The sequence below is a fragment of the Eucyclogobius newberryi genome, unplaced genomic scaffold, assembly GCF_026437365.1.
Source record: "Eucyclogobius newberryi isolate DKJ021-1_F unplaced genomic scaffold, fEucNew1.0.hap1 SCAF_7, whole genome shotgun sequence".
Taxonomy (NCBI): Eukaryota; Metazoa; Chordata; class Actinopteri; order Gobiiformes; family Gobiidae; genus Eucyclogobius; species Eucyclogobius newberryi.
Window position 1 is genome coordinate 6,561,964 of NW_027316389.1, and position 20,764 is coordinate 6,582,727.

At 43.2% G+C, this 20,764-nt stretch overlaps 1 protein-coding gene across 1 annotated transcript; it reads right to left on the reverse strand.

The window, feature by feature from the left end:
- Positions 1-654: 654 nt before the first annotated feature.
- Positions 655-19,584, reverse strand: prdm11 (PR domain containing 11). The gene is made up of 6 exons (XM_072435599.1): positions 19,534-19,584; positions 8,391-8,669; positions 8,016-8,083; positions 6,420-6,607; positions 5,229-5,639; positions 655-3,303 (listed from the first exon to the last, which is right to left on the reverse strand). Exons 1-6 carry the CDS (start codon positions 19,582-19,584, stop codon positions 1,163-1,165), a joined length of 3,138 nt encoding a protein of 1,045 aa, XP_072291700.1. The 3' UTR covers positions 655-1,162.
- Between the last annotated feature and the right edge of the window lie 1,180 nt (positions 19,585-20,764).

The window sequence follows — 20,764 nt, forward strand, 5'->3', positions numbered from 1 at the left end:
AATCTGTCTTACTCTTTCCTAACAATACCACATTTCATCAAGCACATTTTGAGTATTTGAGTATGGCACGTGAAGTAAAACGACTGCAAAATAAACTACAAACATGTACAAATCACCTGTATACCAGCAATGGACATATTATTATAATCTTTTATGAGAATTTAGACATTTGGACATCTACAGTGGAGACTCTGGATCCCCGTGTATCTAAAGCCTTTTCAAAATCCTCTGTACAATATTAGAAGGTGAAAATACTCTTCAGCGTCTTCTGTCGGTGGAAATGAACGACAGGGAAATCCTCTTTTCGCGATAGTCGTGAGAAAATGTGTGATTGTTGCCAGTTGAAAGGACTTTTAAGTAAATATGAGTTGAACATTATGTTTGTGGAGCCAGTTCTGAATAAATAATGTGGGTTTCTATTCATGATGTTTCTGTCACAAACGGTTAAAAAGGCCCTTGTCCTCCATCGGAGATTATGACGGCATCAAATTCTAGAGAAATTCATAGATAAATAAAACACTTTCCTTTAAAAAAATAATAAAAAAATCCTTTAAAACAAAAAAAAACACTTTCCTTTAAAAGTTAAAAATATTTATTAAAATGAAAAAAAAAAGAAAAAAAACAACAATTTAAACTTCAATTCAATTTAGCTGTTGCTTTTCTCACATCATTTTTATTCAACCAGGAGAACCTCATTGAGATCATTGTCTTGGCATTAAAACAAACAAATATATGAAAGAAGAAGAATGGCCTCAACGCCATTTAGAATTTAACATCTAAATCATACGGCGTGTTTGGAGGGGCAGGGTTGAATAAATGATAAAGAATATGCAATAATAGAGTGCTAAAAGTTCACCACAATATCTCCTTATATTAATCAACCTCGATTTCCTATTACTAAAAAAACAAATGGCTTCATCTTAAATCTGAACTTCACACAACATGCTTTGAACAGAATTGGCTGTAGACCAGTTGATTTAAAAAAAGAAAAAAACAGCAATCTTCAATACATCTTAATTCAAATATAGTTATTACCCACTTCCCAATCCAAGTGGAACCAAAGTAAACACACACAGGTAGAACACGCAAACTCTGCAAACATCGCTCCCTCAAAGTCCGGAAACTTCTACCTTGGAAAATGTCTTGTAACGTAACGTAATCTCTAAATATCTGTGTAAAATTCCCTTTCGTTGCTATTCTGTTTATCGTTCATCATCATCTTCGCCGCCATCGCCGTCGAGATGGCCTCGCTCTGCCCCGACTTCTCCTCGAACCAACTGTCCAGCGCCCGTTTGGCGTCGAAGCCGGCGATGGGCGGCCCGTTCACCGCCAGCGTCAGCGCGTCGTTCATCTGCTCGGGCGTCGGCCGGGTCCGGTGGTTCCGACACGCCTTCAGCAGAGCCACGCGCCCCTTTTCGCAGCGGGCGGCGGAGCTCGGCAGCGCGTTGGCGAACTGCGCCACCCGGCTCAGGATCTGGTAGCGCTGCTTGTGCGCGCGGACGTGGCCGACGACGTCCTTGAAACCGCCGGAGTTGAAATTGAACTTCAGCCCTTGCCATTCGCAGGCGATATTGTTCCTGGCGTCGGAACACGTCAACTCTTGTCTCATCGAAGGAAGCATCTCCAAATGTCCGCAAAGGGTCTGGATTTCCTCCTTGCCGAAAGCGTGCAGTTCCTCGCTATTCTCCGGCCACGCGGTTAGGTCGAAAACCTTGCACGCCTTGACGAAGGGCCAACTCTTCGATTCGAGATGTTGACTCAAGATCGCTCGACTTTTCTCGCAGATCTTTTCGCGTATGGATTGAAATTTGGATTCCGCGACGAGCAGGTTTTTCGGATCCACACCGTTGAAACTCTCGCGAAAGTTGTCCTCGAACTCTTGGAGGTACTCGCCCGGCGAATCGACGAGTTGGCCCAGCTCTCGGACGGCCGCTTCGATTTCGTTTCCCACTTTGGACACCAGCACGTGCTCGCCTTGGAAAGTCAACGCCAACCTCGACAACACGGCAATTACGTCCAACATGAAGTAGATCAGTTTGACCGATTGGTAATCCAGAAGGAATTGGAGAAGCGTTAAAGCGACGGCAGAAGAGTCGGCGCGCTGAGTTTGCGCGCTAATTTCTTTCAAGTGGGCGACGACTTCGAAATAATCTTTTATTAGAGCGTTGAGCACATTCGGTTCGCCTATGACCCAGCGAATTGCCCGAATATCGCCTAAAGAGTCCGTTTCTTCGGACAAAGTTGGCGCCGCGTCCCTCAGCTCGGACATCATTCGAGGAGAGTATCGGTAAAAACTCAGCAACTGCTTGAGGTTGTTTTCCAACTCTTCCAAACAGGGAAGCTCTTTGCCGCTGATCGCGTCCAGAATTTCGAGATGCGGTCGACTGATCACGACGGGAAGACACAAGATCCACGGGAAAATCTTCTGCAAAGCGACATATAAATCTTTTCTGGTCGCCGACGAGATGCTCGCTCCGTCCACGCCAAAGCCGACCACTAACAACTCCTGAAACTGCAAGCCGATGACACCGAAGGCTTGCTCCAACGCTCGGAGATAGCCCTCCACGTTCCCGATCGACAATCTCTGCAGCGATAGGAGTTCGATATTGGGTGAACCTTCATTCGTCAACAACTGGACGTAAACCGCTACGGTGTCGGCGAACAGATCGTTGTTCGGCGCATCCATGATGACGCTTAGAAATGGCGACAGTCGCATTTTCTCCACTAAATCCTCCCTCAGGGCTCTTGCGATGTGATGTATAAGGATCTGGCAGTCTCCCTCGTTCATGTACTGGTCCACGAGTTTGAGTTCGCACTTCTTCAGCAGCTCCGCCAGTGGACGCAGTTCGGAATACGGCCGTCCTTCCAACGCCAGGTGGTACGCGGAGTTGAACAAAAACGTCATGTTCCTGCACATTTCTTCGGTCTTTTCCGGATGCATTCGCAGTTTGTAGAGCTGGAGGCATTTCTTGTGCAAGTTGCTCTGGCTGTGGAGTTTGATGGTGTGGATTTTGAACTGCCGCGAACCGATGATGAAGGCGGAGGTGCGCGAGGACTGGACCGTGTACTGGCGGCAGACGTGGCACCACATTTCGTTGAGCGTCGGGGAGTATCGGAGGAACCAGAACTTCTTCAGCCATTCCTGTTTGAAGCGGCGGATGCGTCGCCCGCCGGCGCACGGGGCCTTGGAGGAGGAGTCGTCCGGGGAGAAGACCAGGTCCGCGGACATGGATTCGTCGGCGGAGTCCAGGTCCTGCTCGTCCTCGTCAAAAACGACTTGAGACGGCGTTAGAGACTCCATCACTGGAAAATAAGGCAGAAAAAGTGTGTGTTTTTAGGTGTAAGCTACAAGGTCAGTAGCTTTCTTCAGATCTTAGCCAGGACCTCGTCGGGAGAACCTTAAAAAAGCTTAAAAATATGACGTTTGTTTTACGGTAGCTTCATCTCGTTTCAATCTTTTGGCCCCGTTTACCTCGTCAACGTGCAGTTTTCTTATTCCACCGACTTATTTAAACTCTTGTGTGCTAAACTTATTCCAAACTTATTCTGAATTCAAGGCACTTTTATTTCTAGTAGACCTTTTACTCCAGATAGTGTATTGTAAAATCAGAAAATGTGACTAAATAGATTTAACCTATACCGTATTTTCCGTTCTATAAGTCGCACCTTATAGAGGTCGCACCTACCAACTTATATTTATACTTGTATACTTATACTCCGGAGCGACTTATATGGTATTATTTGTTATTTTCACACTTGCAACCGCATTTCATACTCCAGTGCGACTTCTTCTCTATTATGCATTTTTTGGCTGGTGCAACTTATACTCCAGTGCGACTTATAGTCCAGAAAATACGGTATATTTATAAAAGGCATTTTGTTGGATGAAACTCGTAAGGAAGCAGCTGCCAACGTCAAACAGCAAATCTATCCAACTAGAGAGGTTGAAAAGGAACCATGCTTAATCGTTTGACAGATTTACAGCGAAGCGTTTTTTATTTCACATGAACCAGGAAGTGCAGGGTATATTCCCCAGTACCTATGCTCCTCCCCTTTTCTAAGAACGGGGGCACTATGCTAATACTAGCATAGGCTACTGGTTCAGGTTCAACATCCCCCAACGTTGTGCATAAATGTATAGTTTTACGGCATAAAATATGGCAGCATATGACCCTAACCCAGGTCTCGGGGAACATACATGCGTTTGCGATGACGTCATACATCCGGGACTTCCCCATAGCGGCCATTTTGAAAGGGGCACGCGATATACTAGCAACCACCACAACTGCGTCCTTTTCTACGGCATAGTGAGCTACAAATACTTTGATTCTTTAGACGATAACGGCAAACTAAAGTACATAACAAAGCTCTCATTCCTTGGTCTGTCAGAGCAATGTCTTTACAGAACGCAGGTTTTTGGCATTTTGGCCTCATAAATTCTGGATATCGTATGTAGTAGACGTGCTGTTGTGCCCCTTTCAACATGGCGGACTCAGTTGCTACTCTACAAGTTCTCAGATGTGCGAACGCATGTATAGGGCTAACTCCTGGAGTGCACTGTTAGCATGCTAGTTGTTGTTAGCTTCAGAGTGATGGTAAAACTCCATCGGGCCTCTTAAAGTTTTCAAAAGTGCTTTGAAACTCATAGCAGTTAATAAATAGGATGCTAGGAATATGTCAGGAAAGTGACCGCTGAAAAGAGTTTAAATTCATCTGCTGGTTCCCCAAAATGTTTACAATATCTTTCTCTATAGTGGGCGCTATTGCAAGTTGTCTTTTATTATCGTAGCATGTATTAATGAATGGGCTACACCAGGTTTGGTTTTACTGTCTGATGCTGCTCAAATGAATTGCCCTTAGAAGGATAAATAAAGTAATCTGACATTTTCCCAGCCTCGAAGGAAAAACAAAACAAAAATCAAAAACAGAACTAGCATCATTTTAAACTGATAGTATCTCATAAGTCCAAATGTATTCCACACTTTCTCACTTGAGTCCTAATTATTCACCCGGACGAGTTTGCGATTAGTTCTCACGACGTTCAGAGGCCAGAGCGACGCGATAACGCTAACAACGACTAGCATGCTAACGCCGCACTTCCTGCTTTGTGGAGAATAAAACGCTCTTTATCTAGATGTAATTAGATGCACTTAGCCACAGTCTCATTTTGACTCTGAGAGCAGCTTATATAATAAGATTTCCTCGCAAAGCTCATTCCGGAGCCTCACCTCGGTACTCTTCAACAGGCGCGTGTTCGTCGCACGGAGGCTGGTCGTTCGTGGGCGCGGCCTGTTGCCCCCGGAGACGCTCTATCTCCGCCTCCAGCTCGGCGACCCTCCGTTTCAGCTTCACGCAGTTGGGACAGAAGGACGTGGAAGGTTCCTCCGGTTCCCGCTTCACCTCCGGCACGCACCGGCCGCCGCACAGGCCGCCGCCCTGCTCCGTGTTGGTCGAGGCCTGGCTCTGGGTCGCACAGGCGCCCGCTGCGTTCAGGGACGGGGCCCGCGGCGGGATCGTGCACTTTTTCTCCCGAGAGGCCTCTGAAACGTCATTGAAAACCAGATGGACTTTCTTTCTCTTTGCAGGAGGCTGGTCTTCGGAGTCGTCCCCCGTTTCAGCGTTGGATGAGACTCCAGGACCTGCGCAAATAACATTTAGGCTTTTTTCAGGTATTTAGTATTAAACTATAACATACGTGGATCATGATTTTACGGCTTGTTTGTAGTAAACCGCAAACTTGGTCTAAATTGCCTCAATAACAGAAACGGGTTCATTGATTTCCTGTTCAAAACTGGACAATACAGTATTACTTTGTATGAATCCTTCAAAATAAAACATGATAATCAAATCTGATTTTACATAATATTCTTCCTTACTTTTGGATGTCTTTGCATTGGTATTTCACATCTTTTAAGGGAGAAGTAAGTAGCATTTCTACCTTTACACTCGTCTGTTCTCTGACAATGTAATTCCACAAGAGAGCAGCAGGGGGAGCTATTTAGTCCTGCTTTAAGTTCAAGTGTACTTGGAGTTGTCAAAAGTATAAAAAAAATCAGATAGGAATGTATAAAGAATGACAATAAACTAATATCAACACTAGATACTCCTTTGAACAAGTATCAATGGTTAAAAAAGAACACAAACAGCACAAAATGTTGACTTTTCCTCAACCGTTTTAGAATGATCTTACACTAGAATAAGACCACATGTTAACGTACACACAAAAATATTATTTCCTGTTTAAAATGAGAGTCTATTGTCTAAAAAAATAGCATTTGTTGTTATCATTGTGGTATCAAAACACACGTAGGTATAAAGTATCGAGCCAGTTCCTTACTATTGGACTTGGGTTTGAGATTTTAGCATTTATACCTGAGAAAGCCGGAACGTTGCCCGCTATAGCGCCTCCTCCCGCTCACCTGTCTGCAGCGTTTCCTCGATTTTCTCCCGGGACACGCTGTGCAGCCTCTGGATGTACTCCGGGCTGTACCACACTCTGAGCCTGTCTCCGGCCACCAGGGGGCGACACGCTCTGAAGTAGATCTGTTTACCGCGCTGAAAGGCCGTGAGGTTGTGGTCTCCGTCGTCAGAAGACGTGTGCACGAACCTGGACCGACAGAAACCAAAAGGTGCATCGTCGGTCGCATTTCCCGGGAGTGCGGGCAGGAGACTCAAGCTAGCTTAAAGTGCCCCCTACAGGTTGGACGACTCATTGAACTCAAATGCAGTCAAGTTTTTTAAAATTTTGCAAAAAGTTCTACAAATTTGATCCCAGAATAGCAATTTTTTTTAGGTTTATAATTTCACTTCCTGTTTGTAATTGATGACATCACACTAGGAGATTACCCAGCAAACACTGGGCAGAAACTCATCTAATGTCACGATTTGAAAATATATGAGAGCGACTTTATTTTTGTTGAATTGTTGTTTAGAGAGTCAAAAAAGTAGTTTATTTTGTGCAATTTATGCTTAAACTTTGTCTGGAATGAGTTGACCCTTGTGTGATGTCACTTCCTGTCATTTTCTGCAGTTTTTTTTTTTCAAGTTACCTCCACAAATACCTGCTCGATTGGTGTATAACTATCATTTATATGTACAACAGCTTTAAATACACCAAATAAAGTGAAAATTAGAAAATCGTAAAAACCTGTCACACGGCCCTTTAAGTGACACATTATGCATTCTTTCAATTGTTGTCCTTTAAACCTGCTCTTGAACACTGTTTCTACAGCATCGCACGTTTTAAAACTTAAATTACCGTATCTACTGAAAGCGTACGTTACTTTATAGCAGTAAGGCGTTTCCTCATCAGGAAGTTTGTTGGCACTCCATCTACTGGCAGCAGAGGGAACGATTTAGGGACTGAAACAGTTATTGATCAATCGCGACTAAAACGCTATTGAGATCATCGTAAAACTAATTCCGTAATCGAATAATCGTTACCTGGACTAAACACAAACTCCAAAGAGGATTTATGACTCGAACAAATACACGATGACTTCAGAAGACGTAGGAAACAGGTACGATTATTGTTTTGCACCGTTTCAAACTGAAAACAAATCTGATATTCACGGGCATTTCGCATTCCAAACAACTAACCAATTAATTTAAAGAATAATCGCTCGAATAATTGATTGACAAAAGTAACTGCAGCCCTAAAAACGGCACAGGAGAACTGCAAATGTGGAGTTTTTGTGAGCCTCAGGAAGGAGAGGACTTACTCAACAGAATGAATGAAACTAAAGCAACTCCAGGTCTGTTTTTGCTGAGGAAACTATTTGATTACACGTTAAAATCTCCTTGTGTGTGTCTTTTAACGTTGTATATTTGTTGTTTGCGTTCAGGTTTAGGTGCAGTTTTAAGTTTCGGGCTTTGGAACAAGTGGAACCGGACGAAACGCTGAATATTTGAGCGAATCGCAGGGGGAAATCTGCAGATGCAACATGCAAACTCCAGGGTCACGACGACCGCTCGTGACATTTGTAAAGCAGATTTTTGTTGAATAAAATAAGCACCTCATCCAGTTTGCTTTGGTCTCGTCGCTGCCATCGATCGACTGGTAAGTGTTGTTTGCGTCGACGATCTGTGGAAACATGTGAAACGTCTGATTTCAATGTCGCTTCTGTTAAAATAATTCAGTAAAAATACTCTGTGAAAAATACAACGTCACCAAAGTGTACGTTGTATTTTTCACGGAGAAACACATTTTAAAACATGTAATTTTGTCCATACTCATGAACTTATGGTGTTGTTCTGTTACTTGTGAGTGTGAGATTGTTAGTGAACACATTAACTTAAAAAACAATACATTATTATATATATTAGCTGAAACATGTGTGTGGAAGAGTCAGCCTGGAGCACAGTTTATTATAAAGGGGAAAAACACTTACGATCCAGGAGAAAAAGCCGGATGAGCGATCTTTGGTCACCAGTTCTCCCTCGTAGGGCCCGAACACTGCCCCAAGAGGAAAACCGGGGCCGGTGCAGCGGACGTCCACCTCGTGCCCCTCGGTGAAGACGTCTACACCAGCAGGGGGCGTGAGAGAGGCCCTGCCCACTGTCCCCACGGCCACCGGCGTGTCCTGCACCAGCACTGGACGACCGTGGACGGGACAGCGCTCTGCGAAGTGCAGCTGGCACTGCTCACAGACTGAGGACACGGAGGGACACTGTGAGTGACAAGTCCTCAAGAGGCGGGACTAAGAGGTCACATGCACAAGGTCACATGCACAAGGTCACATGCACAAGATCACATGCACAAGGTCACATGCACAAGATCACATGCACATGGTCACATGTACATGGTCACATGCACAAGGTCACATGTACCCGGTCACAGGCACAAGGTCACATGCACAAGGTCACATGTACCCGGTCACAGGCACAAGGTCACATGCACAAGGTCACATGCACAAGGTCACAGGCACAAGGTCACATGCACAAGGTCACATGCACAAGGTCACATGCACAAGGTCGCATGCACAAGGTCACAGCCACAAGATCACATGTACAAGATCACATGCACAAGGTCACAGGCACAAGGTCACATGTACAAGGTCACATGCACAAGGTCACATGCACAAGGTCACAGGCACAAGATCACATGCACAAGGTCACATGCACATGGTCGCAGGCACAAGGTCACATGCACAAGGTCACATGCACAAGATCACATGCACAAGGTCACATGCACAAGGTCACAGGCACAAGATCACATGCACAAGGTCACATGCACATGGTCGCAGGCACAAGGTCACATGCACAAGGTCACATGTACAAGGTCACAGACACAAGATCACATGCACAAGGTCACATGTACAAGGTCACAGGCACAAGATAACATGCACAAGGTCACAGGCACAAGGTCACAGGCACAAGGTCACATGTACAAGATCACATGCACAAGGTCACATGCACAAGGTCGCATGCACAAGGTCACATGCACAAGATCACAGGCACAAGGTCACAGGCACAAGGTCACATGTACAAGATCACATGCACAAGGTCACAGGCACAAGGTCACAGGCACAAGGTCACATGTACAAGATCACATGCACAAGGTCACATGTACAAGATCACATGCACAAGGTCACAGGCACAAGGTCACATGTACCCAGTCACATGTACCTGGTCACATGTACTCGGTCACATTACTAGAAATTGTACTTCTAGGAGTAACTTTCACTCTTACTTGAGTAAAAGTGTTTCTCGTCTGAGTAAATCTAAGCGATAAAAGCTATGTTGACATTTGTGTTTCTTGCACTGCTTCTTCAGATATTATTTAGATTTTTCTCATTTTTGTGTCTCTCCTTTGAAAGTTTGAGCATCAATTATAGTTGTGTTACGTCCCGACAGTTACTCTTTAAATGACACTTACTTGAGTAATAGTTTCCCCAAATAAATGTAACTCTTTCTTGAGTAATTTCTCGGACCACTAATATTATTTTGAAGTAACTTTACTCTTACTTGAGTACACCTCTACTCTTCCCACCTCTGCCTGTAGCAATGGCAAATAAACTGGACGGAATTCAGCCCGAATCTGCACTGCACTTATTCACCAGCAGGGGCGTCACAATATCAGATTTTAGCGTTACGATTATTGTGAGAAAAAACATTTTGCTTTTTTGAAAACACAAAATGCCAGATTAAAAAAAGTTATTTACATTTAGGTCTATTTTTGGGCGATAAACTAGAATTACTTAGTGTGTTTGAGAGGTTTTCACCATTTTCACCTTTTTTTAACTTTATTTGGTTTATTTATTTATACCTGTTGTACACATAAATTATAGTTTTATGCAAATAGAGTTGGTATTTGTGTGGAAAACGTTGAAAAATCTGTAGAAAATGACAGGAAGTGACATCGCTCTAAACATTAATTCACCAAAATAAAGTCGCTCTCAAATCAAATTCAAATTAAAATAATTGTGACATTAGATGAGATTTGGCCCAGTGTTTGCTGGGTAATTTCCTCATGTGATGTCAATTACAAACAGGAAGTGAAATTATAAACCTAAAAAATGTGCTTTTCTGCAATATTTTTTTTTATAATTTTCAGCAAAATTCTAAATAACTGTATCTTAACTGCATTTTAGCTCAATGCGTCGTCCGACCTTTAGGGGGCGCATTAACTTCGCTGTTGTAACATCGCCGTTTCCGTGACGGAGGACGGCGTCTGAGCCCGTGACTTACACCAGAGGTCGAAGGTCAGCTCGCTCATGACAGAAGCATGGTCCGGTTCCAGCTCTGCACCCGCTGTGGAAACGACACCAGGACATGTACTTAGAGACTGTTTTAGGTTTCAGCACGTAAACAACACCAGGACATGTACTTAGACTGTTTTAGGTTTCAGCACGTAAACAACACCAGGACATGTACTTAGACTGTTTTAGGTTTCAGCACGTAAACGACACCAGGACATGTACTTAGACTGTTTTAGGTTTCAGCACGTAAACGACACCAGGACATGTACTTAGACTGTTTTAGGTTTCAGCACGTAAACGACACCAGGACATGTACTTAGACTGTTTTAGGTTTCAGCACGTAAACGACACCAGGACATGTACTTAGACTGTTTTAGGTTTCAACACGTAAACAACACCAGGACATGTACTTAGACTGTTTTAGGTTTCAGCACGTAAACAACACCAGGACATGTACTTAGACTGTTTTAGGTTTCAGCACGTAAACGACACCAGGACATGTACTTACTGTTTTAGGTTTCAGCACGTAAACAACACCAGGACATGTACTTAGACTGTTTTAGATTTCAGCACGTAAACGACACCAGGACATGTACTTAGACTGTTTTAGGTTTCAACACGTAAACAACACCAGGACATGTACTTAGACTGTTTTAGGTTTCAACACGTAAACAACACCAGGACATGTACTTAGACTGTTTTAGGTTTCAGCACGTAAACAACACCAGGACATGTACTTAGACTGTTTTAGGTTTCAGCACGTAAACGACACCAGGACATGTACTTACTGTTTTAGGTTTCAGCACGTAAACAACACCAGGACATGTACTTAGACTGTTTTAGGTTTCAGCGCGTAAACAACACCAGGACATGTACTTAGACTGTTTTAGGTTTCAACACGTAAACAACACCAGGACATGTACTTAGACTGTTTTAGGTTTCAGCACGTAAACAACACCAGGACATGTACTTAGACTGTTTTAGGTTTCAGCACGTAAACAACACCAGGACATGTACTTAGACTGTTTTAGGTTTCAGCACGTAAACGACACCAGGACATGTACTTACTGTTTTAGGTTTCAGCACGTAAACAACACCAGGACATGTACTTAGACTGTTTTAGGTTTCAGCACGTAAACGACACCAGGACATGTACTTAGACTGTTTTAGGTTTCAACACGTAAACAACACCAGGACATGTACTTAGACTGTTTTAGGTTTCAGCACGTAAACAACACCAGGACATGTACTTACTGTTTTAGGTTTCAGCACGTAAACGACACCAGGACATGTACTTACTGTTTTAGGTTTCAGCACGTAAACAACACCAGGACATGTACTTAGACTGTTTTAGGTTTCAGCGCGTAAACAACACCAGGACATGTACTTAGACTGTTTTAGGTTTCAACACGTAAACAACACCAGGACATGTACTTAGACTGTTTTAGGTTTCAGCACGTAAACAACACCAGGACATGTACTTAGACTGTTTTAGGTTTCAGCACGTAAACAACACCAGGACATGTACTTAGACTGTTTTAGGTTTCAGCACGTAAACAACACCAGGACATGTACTTAGACTGTTTTAGGTTTCAGCACGTAAACAACACCAGGACATGTACTTAGAGACTGTTTTAGGTTTCAGCACGTAAACAACACCAGGACATGTACTTAGAGACTGTTTTAGGTTTCAGCGCGTAAACAACACCAGGACATGTACTTAGACTGTTTTAGGTTTCAGCACGTAAACGACACCAGGACATGTACTTAGACTGTTTTAGGTTTCAGCGCGTAAACGACACCAGGACATGTACTTAGACTGTTTTAGGTTTCAGCACGTAAACGACACCAAGACATGTACTTAGACTGTTTTAGGTTTCAGCGCGTAAACAACACCAGGACATGTACTTAGACTGTTTTAGGTTTCAACGCGTAAACAACACCAGGACATGTACTTAGACTGTTTTAGGTTTCAGCACGTAAACAACACCAGGACATGTACTTAGAGACTGTTTTAGGTTTCAGCACGTAAACAACACCAGGACATGTACTTAGACTGTTTTAGGTTTCAGTGCGTAAACAACACCAGGACATGTACTTAGAGACTGTTTCAGGTTTCAGCATGCGACATGAGGACATATACTTATAGACTGTTTTAGGTTTCAGCACGTAAACAACACCAGGACATGTACTTAGAGACTGTTTTAGGTTTCAGCACGTAAACAACACCAGGACATGTACTTAGAGACTGTTTTAGGTTTCAGCACGTAAACAACACCAGGACATGTACTTAGAGACTGTTTTAGGTTTCAGCACGTAAACGACACCAGGACATATACTTAGAGACTGTTTTCGATTTCAGCACGTAAACGAGACCAGGACATGTACTTAGAGACTGTTTTCGGTTTCAGCACGTAAACACCAGGACATGTACTTAGAGACTGTTTTAGGTTTCAGCATGCGACATGAGGACATATACTTAGAGCAGGAGTAAGACTGTTTTGGGTTTCAGCGCGTAAACGACACCAGGATATATACTTAGAGACTGTTTTAGGTTTCATCACGTAAACAACACCAGGACATGTACTTAGAGACTGTTTTAGGTTTCAGCATGCGACATGAGGACATATACTTAGAGACTGTTTTAGGTTTCAGCATGCGACATGAGGACATGTACTTAGAGACTGTTTTAGGTTTCAGCACGTAAAAAACACCAGGACATGTACTGAGACTTTTAGGTTTCAGCATGCGACATGAGGACATACTTAGAGACTGTTTTAGGTTTCAGCATGCGACATGAGGACATATACTTAGAGACTGTTTTAGGTTTCAGCATGCGACATGAGGACATATACTTAGAGACTGTTTTGGGTTTCAGCGCGCGACATGAGGACATATACTTAGAGACTGTTTTGGGTTTCAGCGTGTAACACCGGACACAGTTTGGAATGGGGGTGAAGAGCGGGGAGAGACAGGAGGAACAGGTATTTCAGTTTGAACCAATGTATAAAAAACAGTAAACAAACTTAATACATGCTAAGATTCTATGGTTTTTAACATTTCTATGGAGATGGTATTGCTCTGACTAGTGCTTATATATATATATATATATATATATATATATATATATATATATATATATTATAGTATTTTTTTGAATTTTAAGAATATCAAATTGTCAAGAAAGAGTCACAAATCCTGTTTAGAGAAGAGTCAAGAGAGTCACTGATCCCGTTTAGAGAAGAGTCAAGAGCGAGTCACTGATCCCGTTTAGAGAAGAGTCAAGAGAGTCACTGATCTCGTTTAGAGAAGAGTCAAGAGAGAGTCACTGATCCCGTTTAGAGAAGAGTCAAGAGAGTCACTGATCCCGTTTAGAGAAGAGTCAAGAGAGAGTCACTGATCGTGTTTAGAGAAGAGTCAAGAGAGAGTCACTGATCGTGTTTAGAGAAGAGTCAAGAGAGAGTCACTGATCGTGTTTAGAGAAGAGTCAAGAGAGAGTCACTGATCCCGTTTAGAGAAGAGTCAAGAGGGAGTCACTGATCCCGTTTAGAGAAGAGTCAAGCGAGTCACTGATCCCGTTTAGAGAAGGGTCAAGAGAGAGTCACTGATCTCGTTTAGAGAAGAGCCAAGAGAGAGTCACTGGTCGTGTTTAGAGAAGAGTCGAGAGATTCACTGATCCCGTTTAGAGAAGAGTCAAGAGAGTCACTGATCCCGTTTAGAGAAGAGTCAAGAGAGAGTCACAGATCCTGTTTAGAGAAGAGTCAAGAGAGTCACTGATCCCGTTTAGAGAAGAGTCAAGAGAGAGTCACTGAGCCCGTTTAGAGAAGAGTCAAGAGAGAGTCACTGATCGTGTTTAGAGAAGAGTCAAGAGAGAGTCACTGATCGTGTTTAGAGAAGAGTCAAGAGAGAGTCACTGATCGTGTTTAGAGAAGAGTCAAGAGAGAGTCACTGATCCCGTTTAGAGAAGAGTCAAGAGGGAGTCACTGATCCCGTTTAGAGAAGAGTCAAGCGAGTCACTGATCCCGTTTAGAGAAGGGTCAAGAGAGAGTCACTGATCTCGTTTAGAGAAGAGCCAAGAGAGAGTCACTGGTCGTGTTTAGAGAAGAGTCGAGAGATTCACTGATCCCGTTTAGAGAAGAGTCAAGAGAGTCACTGATCCCGTTTAGAGAAGAGTCAAGAGAGAGTCACAGATCCTGTTTAGAGAAGAGTCAAGAGAGTCACTGATCCCGTTTAGAGAAGAGTCAAGAGAGAGTCACTGAGCCCGTTTAGAGAAGAGTCAAGAGAGAGTCACTGATCCCGTTTAGAGAAGAGTCAAGAGAGAGTCACTGATCCCGTTTAGAGAAGAGTCAAGAGAGAGTCACTGATCCCGTTTAGAGAAGAGTCAAGAGAGAGTCACTGATCCCGTTTAGAGAAGAGTCAAGAGCGAGTCACTGATCCCGTTTAGAGAAGAGTCAAGAGAGAGTCAATGATCCCGTTTAGAGAAGAGTCAAGAGAGTCACTGATCCCGTTTAGAGAAGAGTCAAAAGAGAGTCACTGATCCCGTTAAGAGAAGTCAAGAGAGAGTCACTGATCCCGTTTAGAGAAGAGTCAAGAGATAGTCACTGATCGTGTCTAGAGAAGAGTCAAGAGAGAGTCACTGATCCCGTTTAGAGAAGAGTCAAGAGAGTCACTGATCTCGTTTAGAGAAGAGCCAAGAGAGAGTCACTGATCCCGTTTAGAGAAGAGTCAAGAGAGAGTCACTGATCTCGTTTAGAGAAGAGTCAAGAGAGAGTCACTGATCCCGTTTAGAGAAGAGTCAAGAGAGTCACTGATCCCGTTTAGAGAAGAGTCAAGAGAGAGTCACTGATCCCGTTTAGAGAAGAGTCAAGAGAGTCACTGATCCCGTTTAGAGAAGAGTCAAGAGAGAGTCACTGATCCTGTTTAGAGAAGAGTCAAGAGAGTCACTGATCTCGTTTAGAGAAGAGTCAAGAGAGAGTCACTGATCCCGTTTAGAGAAGAGTCAAGAGAGAGTCACTGATCCCGTTTAGAGAAGAGTCAAGAGAGTCACTGATCCCATTTAGAGAAGAGTCAAGAGAGAGTCACTGATCCCGTTTAGAGAAGAGTCAAGAGAGAGTCACTGATCCCGTTTAGAGAAGAGTCAAGAGAGTCACTTATCCCGTTTAGAGAAGAGTCAAGAGAGAGTCACTGATCCTGTTTAGAGAAGAGTCAAGAGAGAGTCACTGATCCCGTTTAGAGAAGAGTCAAGAGCGAGTCACTGATCCCGTTTAGAGAAGAGTCAAGAGAGAGTCACTGATCCCGTTTAGAGAAGAGTCAAGAGCGAGTCACTGATCCTGTTTAGAGAAGAGTCAAGAGAGAGTCACTGATCCCGTTTAGAGAAGAGTCAAGAGAGTCACTTATCCCGTTTAGAGAAGAGTCAAGAGAGAGTCACTGATCCTGTTTAGAGAAGAGTCAAGAGAGAGTCACTGATCCCGTTTAGAGAAGAGTCAAGAGCGAGTCACTGATCCCGTTTAGAGAAGAGTCAAGAGCGAGTCACTGATCCCGTTTAGAGAAGAGTTAAGAGCGAGTCACTGATCCTGTTTAGAGAAGAGTCAAGAGAGTCACTGATCCCGTTTAGAGAAGAGTCAAGAGAGAGTCACTGATCCCGTTTAGAGAAGAGTCAAGAGCGAGTCACTGATCCCGTTTAGAGAAGAGTCAAAAGAGAGTCACTGATCCCGTTAAGAGAAGAGTCAAGAGATAGTCACTGATCGTGTTTAGAGAAGAGTCAAGAGAGTCACTGATCTCGTTTAGAGAAGAGTCAAGAGAGAGTCACTGATCTCGTTTAGAGAAGAGTCAAGAGAGAGTCACTGATCCCGTTTAGAGAAGAGTCAAGAGAGTCACTGATCGTGTTTAGAGAAGAGTCAAGAGAGTCACTGATCCCGTTTAGAGAAGAGTCAAGAGAGAGTCACTGATCTCGTTTAGAGAAGAGTCAAGAGAGAGTCACTAATCCCGTTTAGAGAAGAGTCAAGAGGGAGTCACTGATCCCGTTTAGAGAAGAGTCAAGCGAGTCACTGATCCCGTTTAGAGAAGGGTCAAGAGAGTCACTGATCTCGTTTAGAGAAGAGTCAAGAGAGAGTCACTGATCGTGTTTAGAGAAGAGTCGAGAGTCACTGATCTCGTTTAGAGAAGAGTCAAGAGAGTCACTGATCCCGTTTAGAGAAGAGTCAAGAGAGTCACTGATCCCGTTTAGAGAAGAGTCAAGAGAGTCACTGATCCTGTTTAGAGAAGAGTCAAGAGAGAGTCACAGATCCTGTTTAGAGAAGAGTCAAGAGAGTCACTGATCCCGTTTAGAGAAGAGTCAAGAGAGAGTCACTGATCCCGTTTAGAGAAGAGTCAAGAGAGAGTCACTGATCCCGTTTAGAGAAGAGTCAAGAGAGAGTCACTGATCCCGTTTAGAGAAGAGTCAAGAGCGAGTCACTGATCCCGTTTAGAGAAGTCAAGAGAGAGTCACTGATCCCGTTTAGAGAAGAGTCAAGAGAGTCACTGATCCCGTTTAAAGAAGAGTCAGGAGAGAGTCACTGATCTCGTTTAGAGAAGAATCAAGAGAGAGTCACTGATCTCGTTTAGAGAAGAATCAAGAGAGAGTCACTGATCCCGTTTAGAGAAGAGTCAAGAGAGTCACTGATCCCGTTTAGAGAAGAGTCAAGAGAGTCACTGATCCCGTTTAAAGAAGAGTCAAGAGAGTCACTGATCCCGTTTAGAGAAGAGTCAAGAGAGAGTCACTGATCCTGTCTAGAGAAGAGTCAAGAGAGTCACTGATCCTGTCTAGAGAAGAGTCAAGAGAGTCACTGATCCTGTCTAGAGAAGAGTCAAGAGAGTCACTGATCCTGTTTAGAGAAGACTGTTTCTTTAATTCGCCTACGCAATAAAAAAAAAAAGGAAAAAACAACAACTCGTCCGTTTCGCTTTAAAGTCGCACTTTCGTCTCCAAACTTGTCTCTAAACTTCCGTGTCACCGCGGGTCACGTGCGTCAGCGGCGCACGCACGTGACCCGCGCAGGATTTTTTTTTTTTTTTTTTTTTCTTTTTCTTTTTTTTTTACCGCATTCAGAGGCCGGTGGGCGAGCGGCTGCAGCTTTCGGGAGCCATGTTCACTTTCACTGTCAGTAGCCACGGAGGAACGGGAAGGAAGCACGGACCGCGTCTCTCCCGCTGCTGCCGCCGCCGCCGCGCGCTCCGCCGCCCGTGCCTTGCGCTCGCAGACGCGGACTCACCTCCAGCCGCGCGCCCCGGAGCCAAACTTTGCACCGCGGAGAGAGGCAGGAATGGCCGGCGGGACTCAGTCGCCTCGCCGAGCGCTGGCCACCATTTTTTTTAGCACAGGAAATGACATGCGGCGGGAGGACGGAGGGAAAGCGAGTGCGCACCAACCTTAGAGCTGCGGCGTGCGGCGCAGCGCGGGAAAGTGCGCGGCTCTAAGGGCTCTAAGGTCACGTGTCTAACTCGTCCTGACTTTTCTCAACACGTTTAAGTTTGGAAATCATTTTGAAACAGTTTTTAAGACCTAATATAAGTCAATCACGTGTTTTACGCAATATGAATCTGAAAAATATGACTAAATTGTGGCGTTGATGAAGTTTGTTATCTTAAGTTCAGGAGCAGGACCACGCCCCTTCCTGCGGCGACACTATTTAATCATCGGGATCACATACACCTGTGTTCTGACTTCGTGCCCCTCCTTTTTAATTGTTCTAATTCTTCTACTTTATGTCCTAGTATCGAGGCCCGGGAGGCCACAGAAGCCCCAAAACGGCATCAACTTCTGTACATTTGTGTCGTTCGTGTTTCTCACCAGCCAAAAAACACTGTGCGTCGTAGCTGGGGGCGTGGTCCTCGCTAGTGAAGGTTAAAGGAGACACATTAAGCAAAAATAAACTCTAATAAGCTGTTAACCGGGTTACAATGGCGCTTTTTCATCATTCGTCCCGTCAAAGTTGTGTCATGATTGATTTCGGTGCGTTGGAGTCATCCCGTACGGTCTGCGCAACGTCCTGTTTTCACCTATCCCCGCCCACATCCCTGCACTCAGTTGTGATTATTTAAAAACTGAAGATTCTGAGTGAAACGTGTTCTAAAATGTCTTAACATTTTTCAACACAAAACAAACTAACCATGTAAATGACAATCTGCCGCTTGTTACGGCGAAATGACAGTGAAGAGGCGGGGCTTATCAGTTCTGCCCTTTTGAACAGGAAGTTGATGGAAATGTGTTAAATAATAAGTTGTTTTAGATCAATTATTGCAGTTTTACGATGAACATGCAAAACAATCGACACATAATCTAATAAGTCAAAAGAGTAATATGTCTCCTTCAAAAGTCCTATATTAAGCATTATACGGCTTTTAAATACTTATGGAGTGTAAGACTTTTCCCGCCGTGCTGTACAGAGGAGTGAAGCAGGGTAAATTAGGCGAAAACAATAGCCAATATAGCGTTGAAGTAAAATTGTATGTGTAGGTCTGTTATTTGAGTGCAGAAATGATCAAAATGAGTCACGTGAAGGTGTATGAATATATTTATTGTACACACAGTAAATGTCCCCCTTAAATACAAAATAAGAGTCCAAATCTGGGACCATTCCTGAGACCCTGGAGCTTCTGTGGAGAAAAAGGATGCACTGAAACTCATTTAAAACCATTTACATCCTAATTTAAAGCGTGTAAAACAATCAAACTTAATAGTAGAAAAAGCTTCAGTTGTAGTCTGTACTGTAGTTCAGTTTTTTCTACTATGGAACACGCCTGGACGAATGAGGGATTACACCGACAATCAAACTTAATGGTATTGTGTTTGTACCTCTGGGCCTGAGGGGGCAGCGTTCCAGTGTGTTCCATCACAACTTTCCATGATCGCTACAGTGTAAAAATGAGCTGAGAAAATGTTAGAATTTGACGTTTATCTGCCGGATTGTCGGGTTTATGGGCCATGATGGCGCTGTAATACCGGATCGAGCCACATGAAACAAAAACTGGCACAAAGTCTTGATGAGAAATGAGAAAGCGGCGCCATTATTCCACACCAAAGACGTGATTTTTGTCAGTTGAAAGGACAATTAAATGACAAAATGACAAGTTTGTGCGGCGCCAAACCCAAATAAACAGTGATCAGGCTCAGCGTTTGTGGATTTCTTATTTTACTTACTTTGAAAACTGTGAATCTCCCAAAATGCCAGATCTATAAACATGCAGGAACACAGAAAAAAATACTATTAATACTTACAGGAATGGGTAATAAAACTATGAACGCGGCGATCAAGGTGCATTAAAGTTATCCACAAAGAAATGTCAACAAGGCAGAGCTGGCGATGCAAGAAAAACATCAGATTTGTCCACTTTGAATGGTAAAAATAATAACTGACTTAAAAAAAAAAAATCCGACTCAAAACGTGAAGAAATACGTCGTAAACTCGTTGAATTATATTGAAAAGTGCGAAATCAGTGCGAGGCAAACAGCGCCCTCTGTTGTCCATTGTGTAACAGTAAAAATAGTATCTTTTGTTTAATCTAAAGTAATAATCTGTGTTTTAAGAGAAAAATAATCGTGTCCAGTGTTTCCCTTTTTATTCATCTTCATCAAAAAAGCATATTCCTTTCTTTTTCAAGGGAATGCCGGATGTTGTAAGCTTTTTAACTATTATTATTATGAAAAATTAAGTGGAATTATTTCTTCTATGACTTTAAAGTGACAGGTTAGACTACACATTTCATTCAAACGCAGTGAACATTGTTATACTTACGAATTTGCAGCAAAATTTAGCCTTATTTTCCCCAGTTGAACAATTTTAATATATTAATATACTTCCCGTTATGTCAAAATATAATGGCAGACAAGAAGAAAACACGGCTTTATCATCAATTTATTTTAATTCATTAATGTAAATATTTTTAACTTTGCTGTATCGCTGTAACTTTTCAGTTTCTTCGAACGTCATTTATGGGAAGAAATAAGTGTTTCAAGTGAAAAAACAAACGTGTCCAGTCGCAAAAAAAGACAATAATAACTTCTAATTTATGTAAGAAAACATTTA

What these genes read in the sequence shown, in the direction of transcription:
- prdm11 (XM_072435599.1), bottom strand. Translation starts at nt 19,584, where the DNA reads ATGGAAAGTTGTGATGGAACACACTGGAACGCTGCCCCCTCAGGCCCA. An exon ending in CTGCCCCCTCAGGCCCAGAG is followed by an intron (nt 8,670 to 19,533) that starts GTACAAACACAA and finishes TGTCACTCACAG; the next exon opens with TGTCCCTCCGTGTCCTCAGT. An exon ending in ACCAAAGCAAACTGGATGAG is followed by an intron (nt 6,608 to 8,015) that starts GTGCTTATTTTA and finishes CTGTCGGTCCAG; the next exon opens with GTTCGTGCACACGTCTTCTG.